This window comes from Acipenser ruthenus, chromosome 3 (genome assembly GCF_902713425.1).
Source record: "Acipenser ruthenus chromosome 3, fAciRut3.2 maternal haplotype, whole genome shotgun sequence".
Classification (NCBI taxonomy): Eukaryota; Metazoa; Chordata; class Actinopteri; order Acipenseriformes; family Acipenseridae; genus Acipenser; species Acipenser ruthenus.
Window position 1 is genome coordinate 102,810,434 of NC_081191.1, and position 17,637 is coordinate 102,828,070.

General features: G+C 37.6%; 1 protein-coding gene across 1 annotated transcript; it reads left to right on the forward strand.

Annotated features, from left to right (window-relative positions):
* The first annotated feature begins 479 nt into the window (after positions 1–479).
* Positions 480–17,446, forward strand: LOC117435828 (regulator of microtubule dynamics protein 1). The gene is made up of 10 exons (XM_034059286.3): positions 480–768; positions 1,174–1,282; positions 8,224–8,311; positions 11,063–11,222; positions 11,368–11,457; positions 11,560–11,615; positions 11,995–12,082; positions 12,551–12,581; positions 12,921–13,054; positions 13,483–17,446. The coding sequence occupies exons 1-10, from the start codon at positions 637–639 to the stop codon at positions 13,525–13,527; spliced, it is 933 nt and encodes a 310-aa protein (XP_033915177.1). The 5' UTR covers positions 480–636; the 3' UTR covers positions 13,528–17,446.
* The last annotated feature ends 191 nt before the right edge of the window (positions 17,447–17,637 follow it).

The window sequence follows — 17,637 nt, forward strand, 5'->3', positions numbered from 1 at the left end:
GGATTTAAGAGTTATATTTTTGTGCACGCTGTACTGGTTTTACTCAAAATTGATTCCTGTTTGGGTATTTATGAATGGGAATAATAAGAGACATGCACTTCTTTCTCGTTTGATGACTAAGAAAAACTGCATTTCTAAAATTTTCAATTATACAAAGGTACCTAATTTAAAGGTTTGGTAACAACGTCTGTTTAGTTTTTGCAATTTTATTTACTGAAATTAAAGTGTTTATATATTATAATTCAACCAGTGCATATTCTGTGTGATTTCCATATTTCACAATATTTATTGAAATGAATAAAGGACCGTTTATATTAGGTTTATTTTTAATGTTGCAGGTTTAAAGATATAAAATGTTTTTAATTTGACATGTGCCCAAGGAGTGTTTAATAGTGGGCCTCTGTGCCTAATGCAACTGAATAGGTGGGCCTCGGGTAAAAAAGTTTGGGACTTGCTGTGCAGTACAGGCTTACTTCCTTACCTACGCAATATGGCCGCCCGATTTGCATACTGCTGGTAGTAAGTTTTCATAGGCGTGTCAGAGCTGTGGCAGCTATATATTTAAACACTAGAGCACAGATATTCCACTGCATATAACTTTGACCGCAGTGTTAATCGTCCAGCTTGCTGAAGGACATGGGAGTATTAAGCAAAACATGGGCTTTGGTTCTCGATCTCGGGACAATATTATCAACGAGCAAGCATGTCGTGACGAAGGGAGCACCCAGGTTTCACTGGAGGAGCTACAGCAAATATTTACAGAGAAAAGTAACTTGTTTTACACTTGTTCATCATCATACTGCACTGCATCTGTCGTTAGTATTGCACATTTTTCGACAGATTTTACCCGACCGAGTGCATGTTTTCATAACAAACGCTACAGGTGTAGGTACGTGTAATTGCGTAGCCTATTATGTTACAGATATTTCAAACCTTATGATTTCATGTGCACGAAATGCATCAGTATACGATGTCGGTATTATATCAAATACATTTCGTTGGGCATTTAATGTGCATGTCCATGACGTGATAATACAGAAAAATCTTTCTGACAAGCTTTCTCAATCCAAGTTGTGTATTCACTTTGGTCGATACTTTTGAGTAAATCCTGACTAAATAAAACTGACTTTTGTTTTTATGATTAGGCCTATAATGGGAATTTGTGTATTTCAGGCATCTGGCAATACTGGATTTTTGTTCACCTTTCCAGTTTTGCCTTATCTTGGATATGAAGCATACAGACACATGAACCGCTCCTGCACAGTTTATGCACAGTTTAAAGGTAAAAACTCTGTAACGTGAGTGGGGAGGGGAGGGGGTCTGCTCACACCAAGTATAGGTAATGGTTTTTTTCTGTAGATTATTTGATTTTATGTTATCAGATGATATTTAGGTAAGTATTACTTACACACTTAGCTGCAAGTTACCCTGAATACAGGAATTTTGTTTACTGGATTAATTTTCTTGGGCACCAGTCTCATATGCAATCCAGTGTTATTTACTTTCTATGCATATTTGAATATTGGATAGCTGGGGTGTAGATTACTGTGCATAGCTATGCAGCTATCTGGGGCCCAATATTACATAAAAAAGGTTGAATTTAGTTGTATACACACCATAACATATGGAACACTATTTAGTGCAGCATAATGTCATGGAAGTCTGTAATGATTTGTTTATGCCTCAAGTTGACACAGTTTGTTAAACAGTATTCTTTAAAGTATGTACACTTGGAATTGACCACTAGGCTATTAGATGGGTACTTTGGTTAACCGATTCAGCTACCTGGATTATATTATAAATATTGTAGCGAGTTCGGTTAACGCAGGCAGGCGCATCACACAGGGCGAGGCAATCCACACACAGGCGGAGGGCGGGCATGAACCCAGGACCTCTCACACTAAAGCATAGCGCCGATACTGCTGTACAAAAGAGCCAGCTCTGGCGTGGCTGGGTTCGAGCCCGCCTTACGCATGTGTGTGGATTGCCTCGCCCCGTGTGATGCGCCTGCCTGCGTTCACCGAGATCGCTGCAATGTAATGGATTTATATGAATAAAACGTGTTTGCCATTGGTTATGTGCAGGGCTGCGCCAAAGAATTTGGTCGGGAGCCGAAGATCATTCTTGCCTCTTTTCAGCACTATTACATATATTAGCACTATGTCTGTGTCCCATTTGCTTTGTTTCAAATACACCACAGATACCAGGAAGCAGCAGTGTTTGTGTATATATATAATATGCATTAGGATTTTCATGTTTGGATATTCGCTCATAATATTCCTTCATTTTTCAAAAAGTAATACAAACTTTTTTTTTTTTTACAGCAAGACCTTTTTTTTTTTTTACACAGGTGTGGCCCCTGTGTGTGTGCCTTTATTTTACAGCAAGACCTTACAATATGTAACATGTTAAAATATCCCAGGAGTAAAGAACTTCACCCCAGTGAATTAACTACCAACAAAGGATGCCAAATAGCAGTTCAAGTTAAACGTTGTTTTGTTTATTCCCGAAGTAATAGTACATAAAGTTGACAACACATTCTATTTATGTTTTCCTTTTTTTTCATTCCTTGCCATTGCCGTTTCTTCACAGTAAACAGCGGCCATCGACACGTTTTCATAAAGTAATAACATGAGGTTTACTTGTGCTTTTTTGTAGCGGAACAAGCAAACAAAAACTTAAATTTAACTTTAACACTTGAAATAAAACAAACATGGAAATGGTGTTGTAAAGTGAAGGGGAAAAAACTCACCGTTTTGGTTCTCGTTTATTACATTCCACGTAACAGAGTCACTATATAAACATAATTAAAAAAATAGAACACATATCTACTGTTTTAAATAGACTGAATAACCCAAACTATCACGTAGTAGGCCTATATTTAAATCAGAAAGTATTTATTAGGGGAGCAGTGCGGAGTAGTGGTTAGGGCTCTGGACTCTTGACCGGAGGGTCGTGGGTTCAATCCCCGGTTGGGGACACTGCTGCTGTACCCTTGAGCAAGGTACTTTACCTAGATTGCTCCAGTAAAAACCCAACTGTATAAATGGGTAATTGTATGTAAAAATAATGTGATATCTTGTAACAATTGTAAGTCGCCCTGGTTAAGGGCGTCTGCTAAGAAAGAAATAATAATAATAATAATATATCCTGCTCATCAGCCTCCTCAGAGGCGATGATAGATAGCATATCACCCACATGCCATTACCTGCACAGGAGCATGTGGGGCGAGTGGGGGGGGAAAACCGGTGGTGCTGAGCGCTTGCAGTAGTTCAATAAGAATAATCAGCTGGCATGACACGGCCTTCCAGAATCTATCTGCCCCTTATCTGCCGAATGTGAAAGGTGGTGGAAGGTGAGGGAGAACTGGGGGAGGAAGTTGAGGAGGAAGTAGTGTGGAATAGTGGTTAGGGCTCTGGACTCTTGACTGGTGGGTCGTGGGTTCAATCCCAGGTGGGGGACACCACTGCTGTACCCTTGAGCAAGGTACTTTACCTAGATTGCTCCAGTCAAAAAAAAAAAAAAACAACTGTATAAATGGGTAATTGTATGTAAAAAATAATGTAATTGTATGTAAAAATAATGTGATATCTTGTAAAAATTGTAAATCGCCCTGAATAAGGGCGTCTGCTAAGAAATAAAAAAAAGGCGGGGTTGTTTGGATGAGAGGGGGCAGGTTACAACGTGCTCACCTACATACACGTCAAATGAAATAATCAGATATGCATCACACTCGTTTAACCGTCACTGAAGTCAACATTTTATAGGGTCGGATATGAGTGCTGACTGCAACTAACAAATCATAAACCTATAAGGACAGCTACTAAATAAAAAAGTGTGTCACAATATTGTTGAATCCTGCTTTGTATGACCTTATAAATTATAAGGTTACAACCACAACCAAGCTGTTTTGAAAATGAAAGCTAACTCCACCACGGTACCGCTACATTTAAAAGATTCATTCAACGTGTTATAACAACTGGTTTGTTCATAAATATGTATGCTCACACCCTGCCTTTTCACTGCATTTTTAAATGCTGTACAATTCGGAAGAAATTAACTAAGAAGTAATAACAGAATAAGGGATATCAACCAACAAGGTTTAAAAAAAAAAAATATATACGCTGGGTTTGTTTTATTAAACAGTATTAGTTAGCCATGTTAGCATTAGTTCTTGTTACCCTTCACATCTGCATCAAAGTGCATTAACCTCTATTTAAGTGTTTTATATATAACATTTTGTGTTAAAGCACACATTTAATTAGTTAAACAGAAGTACAGTAGGTAGTGACAATCTATTATAAAAAGAATACAGATGGATAAATGAATGCACCTTAAGATTGGATTTCTCTATTCGTACTGATAAAACAAGGAAGACGTTACTTGGATCATGGTAACGTTATAGCTAGTTATACTCTGTTTTTTTTTTATTTTCTTCTCGTAGTCAGAACTGATAAAGTAATAATGATCTACCTATTCTGTGTTCATTTTTAGCATGGGTGAATCCAGAGTTAACATTATAACAAAACAATCTCCATGACAGATTAAATTAGCATTTTGTAGACCCTGAATGAACTTAATATCCTGTTAGGTCATTGTCTGTTATGTTATAAAATTGTAGTGTTTTTAACAGTTATTTAATTTTACTTTTGGTCTATAAAATAAACTTCATACCTTTTTAAATTGTATCCATGTTGTTCTGTAGTACTGTAGGTATGTGTACTTTACTGTCCAATACGATTTGCATTGTGTGCATCTCCATGGGGTGGTACAAACCTCAGTCATCTATCGAGAAGCGCTATTAGCAATGGTTTCCCTCTTTATAAAAGATACTAATAATGTACATTTTTTTTTTAAAAAAAACTAATACCAGTAATTCTGTACTTGTTCACTCAGGGTCGGTCATATACAGCAGTTTAAGGTATCAGAAAAATGCTACTGCATAAAAAAAACTAATAGCAAATTAAGAGTTTTGGGTTGCAAAATGCTACCAAATACACGTTAACTTCGAGCCTTGATATACAGTCTATATGAAAATCACTACACAACATTTTCAGGAAGTTGGGTATTGCAGACCTGTCAACACTCCCGTATTCACCGGGAGTCTTCCCTATTTTGGACCCTTCTCCCGGGACAGTTTTTCTCCCGTATTTTGGACCCTTCTCTTGGGACAGTTTTTCTCCCGTATTTTGGACCCTTCTCTCGGTAGGCCAACTTGCTGAAGTTAATGTCATTCTTGAAGAGGTTTTTTCACTGACTCACATACAGTGCAGTCCCTTCCATTGGCAGCAGTCAAGAGAATAGCTTCTATATCCATTAGCACTAAGACGTTTCTAGTCAAATCGCCTCACCAATTCTCCTTTTACACTGTCCAGAACTTCAACACTGTTGCTGATAATAGACTTTTACCCCTATGTTTGTGATTTTCAGAACCAGAGTCTAGCTTATGGTGGATGCGTTTGTAGCATGGTAGCACAGGTGGATCAGTCATTCCCTCTGATTTCTTTACAACACCACTGTAGGATTGCTCAAACTGCTTCAGTTTGCTGACGCTCTGTCATTTTTGCATGCCTCTGCTGCTTTATGGGCATTCTACAGAGATGTCGATTTGCCTTGAAGGGTAACCGAGAGCTGTTCAGCTGCAGAGAAAACCAGCCAGTTTTAGTCCAGGTCTGGTACTTCTCCAGCATAGCAAGAAGACTGCCTGCTCTTTGGGTGTACGCGTCACTGTTCTCACTGGTATGTATGACAGGCTAAAAGAATTGAATCTATTCAGTCTTGAACAAAGAAGACTATGCGGGGATCTGATTCAAGCATTCTAAATCCTAAAAGGTATAGACAATATCGACCCAGGGGACTTTTTTGACCTGAAAAAAGAAACAAGGACCAGGGATCACAAATGGAGATTAGATAAAGGGGCATTCAGAACAGAAAATAGGAGGCACTTTTTACACAGAGAATTGTGAGGGTATGGAACCAACTCCCCAGCAATGTTGTTGAAGCTAACACCCTGGGATCCTTCAAGAAGCTGCTTGAACATAAAAACATAAGAACATAAGAAAGTTTACAAACGAGAGGAGGTCATTCAGCCCATCTTGCTCGTTTGGTTGTTAGTAGCTTATTGATCCCAGAATCTCATCAAGCAGCTTCTTGAAGGACCCCAGGGTGTCGGCTTCAACAACATTACTGGGGAGTTGGTTCCAGACCCTCACAATTCTCTGTGTAAAAAAGTGCCTCCTATTTTCTGTTCTGAATGCCCCTTTATACTATACCTTTTAGGATTTTGAATGTTTGAATAAGATCGCCGCATAGTCTTCTTTGTTCAAGACTGAATAGATTCAATTCTTTTAGCCTGTCTGCATACGACATGCCTTTTAAACCCGGGATAATTCTGGTTGCTCTTCTTTGCACTCTTTCTAGAGCAGCAATATCCTTTTTGTAACGGGGTGACCAGAACTGAACACAATATTCTAGGTGAGGTCTTACTAATGCATTGTAGAGTTTTAACATTACTTCCCTTGATTTAAATTCAACACTTCTCACAATATAAATAGCTTCCCCACATTGTCTAGATGAAGACATTTCTGAGTCAACATAAACTCCTAGGTTTTTTTCATAGTTCCCTTCTTCAATTTCAGTATCTCCCATATGATATTTATAATGCACATTTTTATTGCCTGCATGCAATACTTTACACTTTTCTCTATTAAATTTCATTTGCCATGTGTCTGCCCAATTCTGAATGCTGTCTAGATCATTTTGAATGACCTTTGAGATTCTGGGATCAATAAGCTACTAACAACCAAACGAGCAAGGTGGGCTGAATGGACTCCTCTCGTTTGTAAACTTTCTTATGTTCTTTATGTATCCAGAGTTTCATGCAGGCTGTCTTAGTTTTCTACAATTGCACTTATGGCTCCTGTCCTGACTGTCCATCTTGTTGGACAGAGTGGTTTCAAACCAGGTGTGTCACTTCTGTTTACCTGCTTAAACAACACTTGTCTTTTTGGCAAAATCTTAAGTAACTTAAATCACGAATACACTTGCATTTCCGAGCGTTGTCTTGTAATGTTAAATTCGGGCAGTGTGCCAAACCAGTGAAATTAGTGCAGAAGAAAATTGAATGAAAAATAAGAAAAATATGCTTATGGGTCCATAATAATTTTAATGCTTGAAAAACCCTGGAAATCGATAAGACAGTGGATAAGGCACCAGAATATTCATAATAATGATGAATGACTTCGCAAAGAAAAAAAACAAAGGAAATCTGCCGAGACAGTTAGTACTTAAAACTGCTTTTGTGACACCGTATCCTATCTGCGGTGACAGTAACTTGATTAATAACTTCGGCTCGTAATGTCTTCTGAAATATCACCCAAAAAGAAAAATATATACTATATTACGGTCATTTAAAATTAAACATTCTCAGAGCTATTTGCTGTTCGTCTGTAAGGGACTTACATGTAGGGTAATGCGCATTAGTAGTCTAAATATTTTCCTATTAAGAAAAATAGTAAAATACATACATCAGCTCTTCATTGAACTGTTGCCAGGCCTTCTTCAAGAAGACTTCCTTGCAAGTGAAAAAAAGGCATGTTGTGATTTTTGGTGTCGTTACACCACTCTTATTGGTTGTTCTTAAGTCGTGCATCAACAAATTACCGTTATTTCCCTGGGGCTAGCAAAATATTAAAAAAATAATAATTGTGACGCCAATTTCTGTGGCGCCCAACGGATTTCATTTCCTATGATTATTGGGGGGGGGGGGGGGGGGGCAAAAGATAATCTGGCCCCCCAAAACAAAATATTGGTGGGACCAATATTTTGTTCTTTAATATCTGCAAAATTCATGGCCAGTGTGTGATTACTAAAATCCCCTACTTGGCAGGGTTTGGGACCCAGGGGAGCCTTGTGGCAGGCATGCATTCAGTGCCCGAGACAGGTTCACATACTTAGCCATGCACTATATTAATCTCATATATCACACAGAGCTCTTTTTCATTTGCCATTTTTTTAAAAAATGTTGCGCAAATTCTGGCGCATAAAAAGTGCAAGGTATTTTTGTCATTTGTAGCGAATACGGACATCTGATTTTTGTATCCGACTACATGTAAAAAAATATTTGTTCGGATATTTGTCCCAGCACTGTGTGTGTGTGTGTGTACTTGAAAGTAAGAAAATGTTTTAAAGTATTTAAGACCACCTTTTATTCTTTTTTTCTAGTTGAAGAAGTCATCGAACAAGCTGATTACCTTTATGGCAGTGGAGAAACAGAAAAGCTTTATCATCTGTTAGTAAAGTACAGAGACAGGTACTAGACAGATTTTTATAGCACTGTTGCAGATTGCTTTCAGCTGCTTTTATTTGCGTGTTTATTTACTTCATTGGCAGCACAATCTCACAAGATTCTTGCAAAAATGAATTAAAGGGGGGGGGGGAAACATTTGAATTAGTGTTTAAAAAAGAAGTTTGTTACCCTTCACATCTGCATCAAAGTGCATTAACCTCTATTTAAAACAAACAAAAAACAAAAAACCTGTGCATGGCTTGTTGCTGGTATTTGATCTTTGCTCATGGCCAGGAATAAGTAAATAACAGAGATGGGTTTACTTTTCCAGGTTAAGTTAGATGCTAACAAAATAATTCCAGGAAATCTTGCCTAATATACACTACCGGTCAAAAGTTTTAGAACACCCCCATTTTTCCAGTTTTTATTGAAATTTAAGCAGTTCAAGTCCAGTGAATAACCTGAAATGGTACAAAGGTAAGCGGTAAACTGCCAGAGGTTAAAAAAAAAAAAGTTTAGGTTACCAAAAACTGAAAAATAATGTACATTTCAGAGTTATACAAAAAGGCCTTTTTCAGGGAACAAGTAATGGGTTAACAACTTACAGCTGTTCTGCAGCAATGGAAGTAAATTAAGCCTTGAAAGTTGATGCTAACAATTCTACAGGTGTCCCAACTTTTGTTGAGTACTTACAAACCCTCTGTCTGTATAAAAGCAGTGTTGGAACAGACTGTGTTACTACACCCTCTTAAGCATTATTTGGACAGTACTGTACTGCAGGAAGTAGTATATTGCTCTCATAATGGCGAGAAAAAGGCAATTAACAAAGGAAGACAGACAGACCATTATAACCCTTAAAAGTGTAGGTCTTTCCTTTAGAGAAATTGCAAAGAAAGCCAAGGTGTCAGTGAGTACAGTTTCCTACACCATCAAAAGGCACTTGGAAACTGGAGGAAACTCTGACAGGAAGAGGTCTGGCAGACCCAAAGCCACAACAGAATCAGAAGACAAGTTTCTGAGAGTCAACAGCTTGCGTGATAGGCGGCTCACAGGACAACAGCTTCAAGCACAGCTTAACACTGGTCGAAGTAAGCAAGTCTCAGTTTCAACTGTGAAGAGAAGACTTCGAGCTGCAGGTTTGACAGGTTGAGTGGCAGTAAGAAAGCCATTGCTAAGATGGCAAAATAAGAAAAAGAGGCTTGCCTGGGCCATGAAGCACCGCCAGTGGACTACTGCAGACTGGAAGAAAGTCTTATGGACCGATGAATCAAAATTTGAAATCTTCGGTTCATCATGCAGGGTTTTTGTACGCCGTCGAGTAGGCGAAAGGATGGTTCCTCGGTGTGTGACACCAACTGTCAAACATGGAGGAGGAAGCGTGATGGTTTGGGGCTCTTTTGCTGGATCCAGAGTCGGCGACTTGCACAGAGTGAGTGGCACCCTGAACCAAAACTGCTACCACAGCATTTTGCAGCGCCATGCAATACCCTCTGGTATACGCCTAGTTGGTCAGGGGTTCATCCTACAGCAAGATAATGACCCAAAACATACCTCCAGGCTATGTCAGAACTACCTTAGAAGAAAAGAACAAGACGGTAGGCTTCAAATCATGGAATGGCCAGCACAGTCTCCAGACTTAAACCCCATCGAGCTGGTTTGGGATGAACTGGACAGAAGGGTGAAAGCAAAGCAACCTACAAGTGCAACACATTTGTGGGAACTTCTGCAACAGTGTTGGGAAGAACTTTCCGAACAATATTTGATTTCCATTGTAGAAAGAATGCCACGAGTGTGTTCGGCTGTTATATCTGCAAAAGGTGGCTACTTTGATGAGTAAAAAATGTAGATTAAATTTTGTTAAACAAAACGATTCCATGATTTCTTTTTTATCTCCAATTGTTTATTTGTTCTATGCTTTAATTTCAGAGTACATTGAAACATTAAACTGCGTAAATTTCAATAAAAACTGGAAAAATGGAGGTGTTCTAAAACTTTTGACCGGTAGTGTATATATCGCCATCATTTCATAGGTCTCAGGTTTTCCTATATATAAAATGCACACACAATGGCAAAGGTGAATTTGATTTTTATAATATAATGTTAGTGAAGAAAATGTATCAATCTCTCCTTGCAGATACTTCATCATTGCAGACACTTCATCAACAGAAGCATCTTGTATGTTTAAGGGGAAAAATTTATTATTATTATTATTATTATTATTATTATTATTTAGTTCTTTATCCAAAGCGACTTACAAAGACTTGGGGGTGAACTATGCATCACAATTGCTGCTGCAGTCACAGTAGGACCTCGGTTTTACATTTTATCCGAAGGGTGGAAGATTAAGGGCCCAATTCAATTAGCTTTCAGCTAAGAAAAAGGGGGTTTGGAAATGACAAATTCATGAAATAAACACCAGATCCCTTTTTATTTTGATTCATCACCAATGATGTGCTCGTTGAATTTAAATTGCTTATTGCATGGATTTATATTTACCCAAAATGCTTTTTGCCCAGCTACAATGTAATTGAATTGGGCTCTAAATTTATTCCACGAATGGTTTAAAAGTATAAAGAGGTGCTGATTTAATCGACTGTGTTTGGTTGAAGTGACAACGCTGATATTAAAGCTGTATTTGGTTGCAATGCTGATATTAAAGCTGTGTTTGGTTGCAGTGACAATGCTGATATTAAAGCTGTGTTTGGTTGCAGTGACAGTGCTAATGTTAAACTGTGTTTGGTTGCAATGCTGATATTTAGCTGTGTTTGGTTGCAGTGACAATGCTGAGTTTCTATGGCGACTAGCTCGGGCTTCACGGGATCTGGCTCTTCTAAGCAGCACATCTGCAGAAGACAGGAAAAGACTGATGTATGAAGCCTTTGATTATTCAAGGAATGCACTAGAGAAAAATGAATCTAGCTCCGCAGCACACAAGGTGAGTTATTTATAAAGGAAGTGTTTGGTAAAAATATGTTCCAGATCTTTTAAAATGACATTATACAGAATTTAACATACTTTCCTTTTTTAATTTTTTTTTACATTATACAGAATTTAACATACTTTTTTTTTTTTTTAAATAGTGGTATGCTATTTGTATCAGTGACATTGGAGACTATGAAGGAACTAAAATAAAAATTGGAAACGCTTATGTAGTAAAAGAACATTTACAGGTAAGACTAATTGTGAAAGATCCAACTTATTTTATTAATAACAAGTAATTTACTATTGTGTTTATAATATATTAGTTCACTAATTATAAACACTGTTTTCAGAGAGCTATTGAGCTAAATCCAAAAGATGCTACTGCAATCCATGTCTTGGGCCTGTGGTGAGTACTTATTGAGCAGGATTTTTTTAAATCTTAAATATGTAGATGTCTACACATTATATTGGTAGTTATAATATAACTTTATTGAGTGCTTGTGTATTTTATAAAGAACAAGTTTATGTAAAAAAAAAAGGAATGAAATCTGAATGTTATAAGAGTGGTCGATGAAGGGGGCCCTGTTCTCACGCTTGCCTTATAGAAGCTCTTCTGACCAGACGTGCAGCTCACTGTTCTTCATTAATATTACTTGTATATTTTGGACAGTGCATACCAGACACTTTCTTAAGTGAACTGTAGTCTGAATGAAGCCAGGGTTGCAGTTCAGGGGTGTGGTATGCACCTGTGTTGCTGTGTGAATGTTTTTACTGTTTTCTTCTAGGTGCTTTGCCTTTGCGGAACTACCTTGGTACCAGCGCAAAATAGCTGCCATGCTGTTTGCATCACCACCAAGCTCAACGTATGAAGAGGTAATGAAGAATTACAGAAGGGGCATTTTTAGATGTAACTAGTTCACCTGTGGAGAGCTAAAGGCATTGCAATCTACTACTCTGGCTCTAAATGTCTTTGTGCACTTTGGTAACTTTGTATTTTAATATCCCTGTACATTTTGGAATATCAAGAGAGAAAAATGATCATGACCTCAAACTTAGGACCACTACTACACCAACAGGGTTGACTGATTTTAAATCGATTTAAATCACTTGATTTTTTTTTTTTAATCAATTAATTTTAAATCATTTTTTCTTTTACTACCTATTTTATATAGTTTGTCAAGGAAAATACATAAAGTATGCCAGTGTACATAATTCCTGTCCTAAGTAACTACTGACAGTCCTTGTCTCTCGGAGAGGGACTGGAAACATTAACTATGCCAAACTGTTACTCAGTTACTTAGCATGCTGAAAACAATAACACCTTGTTGTGTATTCTTTCAGGCTCTTGGCTACTTTCTCAAGGCTGAAGAAGGTATGAAGCTGCAGATTGCATTAGGTGGAGCAGATGGTTTACAGTCTGTGCAATGGGATCTATTTTAATTTGCATTGTCAAGTTGTTACATTTGTATATGTACACACAGTGGATGTAGGTCATGATAGTTCATTTTGTTTACTAACATGTTAATTAATACTTTAGTACAGAATGTATTTGGTACAGTTTTTTTCTAATTTTGATACTCTTTGCTGTTTTTTGAGTTTCACTTTTATTGATATATAAACGCCTTTCATACCAGTGCTTGAAGCGCTTGAAATGAACTCCTGTTTATATGTTTTGCTGTAATTGAACAGTTCTCTGCCGTTTCAATTGCAGTTGATGCCAATTTTTATAGCAAAAACTTGCTAATGCTGGGAAAAAGCTACATGATGCTGAAGGACCAGAAGTCGTCCCTCTTGTGGCTCAGCAAAGCTAAGGACTACCCAGCTCACACAGAGGAGGATAAACAGGTACGACCCTGTTGCTTCATTGCAACAGCCTGAACCCTGTTCTGGAATAATGAAATGGTAAAGCCCAGCGGGGGAAAAAAATAATCTAGAAATCATCCTTGTTGAAGACATTGAGAAAGCCTTGTAGTCAAAATGTTTGTCATTGTATTTTTAGTATTTCTAGATGCATAACTGCGCATGAAATATAAAAAAATCTGCCAACTTCTGGTCATCTATTAGATGCTGTTGAATACTGTTAATGTAGCAGTGTCCAACAGTCATGTTCAAGTTATACTAAATTCATTTGTTGAAAGCTCCTTTTTAGCTCTTCCAAATTGTGTTTGTTACCAGTAACATTAAAACACACAGTGCTGATAGTTTGGTGTTCTATCAACAAACTTCTTAATCAGTAAAAGCAAACTGAGCTTTTTTTTCTTCTTTTTTTCTAGATTCATAAAGAAGCGGTGCAACTTCTCAAAACACTTGGTGGTTAAAACTATGTGACCAAGCGCAATCATGTAACTTCTATCTACTGTTCATACTCTTGTTGAATAGATCCTTTATTCCCATCAATAAATGGATAGATAAATCAACACATACATGCACTAAACCAGTGCTGCCCAAACACGGTCCTGGAGAGCCCCTATCCAGTAAGTTTAGTAGGTCACCCTAAATCACTAATTTCTAAAGACTGGGAACACATGGAAGTTATTGATCAATTAAGCAAATAACTTGTTCAATTAAGGGAACTATGGTCATTGGGCCAGTTTACATGCTGGGAAAATGTCATGACTTACTGTTTACTGTCATGACTTATTTAAGGTGGTACGGTCTGGATTACAATTTTAGTTAGTTTTGGTTTATGTTTAGTTTATGTTTGAATACAAATGTAATATATTATACAAAAATCAAATACAACATGAAGTTTCAAAGCAGGAATTGTTAAATTAAACAAACCAAAACTATCTAAAATTATAATTCAGCTGAACCACCTTAAATAAGTCATGACAGTAGACAATGCTGGGGCAGCAGTGTGGAGTAGTGGTTAGGGCTCTGGACTCTTGACCGGAGGGTTGTGGGTTCAATCCCCAGTGGGGGACACTGCTGTTCTACCCTTGAGCAAGGTACTTTACCTAGATTGCTCCAGTAAAAACCCAACTGTATAAATGGGTAATTGTATGTAAAATAATGTGATATCTGTATAATGTGAAATAATGTATAATGTGATATCTTGTAACAATTGTAAGTCGCCCTGGATAAGGGCGTCTGCTAAGAAATAAATAATAATAAAATAATAATAGACAGATGAGTCATGACATTTTCCCAGCATGTAATCCAGGCCATTGAGTGCTGAAAAGGGTAGTTCATTTTTTGTACCAAATGATCTCTCAATTACTTCATTGAGCAAATCACCTGCTTAATTGATCACAATGAAATTGTTCCAGATGTTAAGAAATTGATGCTTAAAGGTTACCTATAAAACCTGCTGGATCTCCAGGACCGGATTTGGGCAGCACTGCACTAAACACAATAGAGATTAAACATTGTATTTCATTTCCAGGAAGACCCTGATCTTAAGTCAGTTAGTTATAGGCATACTACTGTGAATGTATAGTAGTATTCCTATAATAATCATCTATTAAAATAAGAAGTCAGTTTCCCAGTGTTTCAGTATGTTTAACATACCTTTGTCAATGGAAAGTGTGTTTGAAAATAAACAGTGGAGGTACTTATGGACTTTTGATGCCATGGCAATTACACTCATTTCAATTGAAATCTATTAATGTGTTTGCTAGAGATGTATGTATGTGTGTATATATATATATATATATATATATACAGTACTGTGCAAACGTTTTAGGCAGGTGTGAAGAAATGCTGTGAAGTTAGAATGCTTTCAAAAATAGACATGTTAATAGATTATATAGAAAAGTCTAAATCAAATCCATATTTGGTGTGACCACCCTTTGCCTTCAAAACAGCATTAATTCTTCTAGGTACACTTGCACAAAGTCATGGATTTTGTAGGCACATAGTCAGGTGTATGATTAAACAATTATACCAAACAGGTGCTAATGATCATCAATTCAATATGTAGGTTGAAACACAATCATTAACTGAAACAGAAACAGCTGTGTAGGAGGAATAAAACTGGGTGAGGAACAGCCAAACTCAGCTAACAAGGTGAGGTTGCTGAAGACCGTTTACTGTCAAAAGTCATACACCATGGCAAGACTGAGCACAGCAACAAGACACAAGGTAGTTATACTGCAGCAGCAAGGTCTCTCCCAGGCAGAAATTTCAAGGCAGACATGGGTTTCCAGATGTGCTGTCCAAGCTCTTTTGAAGAAGCACAAAGAAACGGGCAATGTTGAGGACCGTAGACGCAGTGGTCGGCCAAGGAAACTTACTGCAGCAGATGAAAGACACATCATGCTTACTTCCCTTCGCAATCGGAAGATGTCCAGCAGTGCCATCAGCTCAGAATTGGCAGAAAACAGTGGGACCCTGGTACACCCATCTACTGTCCGGAGAAGTCTGGTCAGAAGTGGCCTTCATGGAAGACTTGCGGCCAAAAAGCCATACCTCCGACATGGAAACAAGGCCAAGCGACTCAACTATGCACGAAAACACAGGAACTGGGGTGCAGAAAAATGGCAGCAGGTGCTCTGGACTGAAGAGTCAAAATGTGAAATATTTGGCTGTAGCAGAAGGCAGTTTGTTTGCCGAAGGGCTGGAGAGCGATACACGAATGAGTGTCTGCAGGCAACAGTGAAGCATGGTGGAGGTTCCTTGCAAGTTTGGGGCTGCATTTCTGCAAATGGAGTTGGGGATTTGGTCAGAATTAATGGTCTCCTCAATGCTGAGAAGTACAGGCAGATACTTATCCATCATGCAATACCATCAGGGAGGCATCTGATTGGCCCCAAATTTATTCTGCAGCATGACAACGACCCCAAACATACAACAAAAGTCATTAAGAACTATCTTCAGCGTAAAGAAGAACAAGGAGTCCTGGAAGTGATGGTACGGCCCCCACAGAGCCCTGATCTCAATATCATCGAGTCTGTCTGGGATTACATGAAGAGAGAGAAGCAACTGAGGCTGCCTAAATCCACAGAAGAACTGTGGTTAGTTCTCCAAGATGTTTGGGCCAACCTACCTGCTGAGTTCCTTCAAAAACTGTGTGCAAGTGTACCTAGAAGAATTGATGCTGTTTTGAAGGCAAAGGGTGGTCACACCAAATATGGATTTGATGTAGATTTTTCTTCTGTTCACTCACTTTGCATTTTGTTAATTGATAAATATAATCTATTAACATGTCTATTTTTGAAAGCATTCTTACTTTACCGCATTTTTTCACACCTGCCTAAAACTTTTGCACAGTACTGTGTGTATATATATATATATATATATATATATATATATATATATATATATATAAGGATGACATGGGGTACTCGCTATTACCCGAATCCATTTTCAGCATTTAATTCCTCTTCGAATCTCTTTTTGCTAAACTTGAACGTCTCAGTTTTCCACGCGACCTGTTGTAGCAGAGCCAGTGGTTTTCAACCTGTGGTACGCATACCTTTACTGGTATGCGACAGGCTTGCCACTGGTACATGCCCACAGTTCTTTATGATGATATGATTCCTCAAAACACAATGCTCTGTCAATCACACCATCATGTATCAAAAAGTAGCTTAAAATGAACAGTTGTTTAGGAAATGTAGAACAAGAACAGCAACAAATAAAAATACACTTAAGGTTTGTGTCTTGCACACGTGCCATTAACAAAATGCCCTGAAAACAACGTGATTTAAAACACGCTTTCCCTTGACAAAGGTATGTAAACATTCTGAAACATTGGGAAGTAGGCTCTTTTGAGCAAAAGCGTGCTATATATAACTATATATCCGTTTGTCGAGCGCAAAGCCCTTGTATCTCCATTCTATCTACTATTGAGATACTGAGCATCATATATTTAAAATGTTTCCATAAAATTAGTGCATTCTAGTATGTGTATCTTTATGTATGTCAAATGAAATAACTTTTAAAAGGACTTCATAAATCTTTTTATTTTATTTTGTAACGATATGTTAAACACCCAAAAAAGTTCATACAATTGTTTTCTGTAAAATTGTATGATCCAGCATTCCAAATTTTAAACATTAATGGAATGTTTATAGTCTACATCAACATTCATATGAATTCATTTAGTTATTAAAACATACATACCCAGTGGTTATCCACAAACAGCTGTCATTCAAATGTAATTACAAATCATTAGAATTCAATTAGGGATATAAAACAAAAGCCAACCACAGACACATTACTCCATCATTAATACAATTGTTTTGTTGGTAATGAAATAACTTGTAACAATAAAATGCCTGAACTATTCAAAAACTATTTAAAAACAATATCTTTGCCACTAATTGTCTTGCACATTGACTGATTTACTTTTCAGATAAGAAAATGTATTGTTAATAATTTTTCATTGCTGGCTTTGGCCGGGAATTCCCAGAGGGCAGAGCAACAATGGCACTCTTGGGGTTGGAAGGGTTCTCCAGAATGCAAGGGTCAAGATTTGGCCTTGA

Bases quoted from the DNA above. Each gene is read 5' to 3' on its own strand.
- LOC117435828 (XM_034059286.3), top strand. From the start codon at position 637: ATGGGAGTATTAAGCAAAACATGGGCTTTGGTTCTCGATCTCGGGACA. The intron at 1,283-8,223 runs GTAAAAACTCTG...CTTTTTTTCTAG, and splicing joins AGTTTATGCACAGTTTAAAG to TTGAAGAAGTCATCGAACAA. The intron at 8,312-11,062 runs GTACTAGACAGA...GTTTGGTTGCAG, and splicing joins TTAGTAAAGTACAGAGACAG to TGACAATGCTGAGTTTCTAT.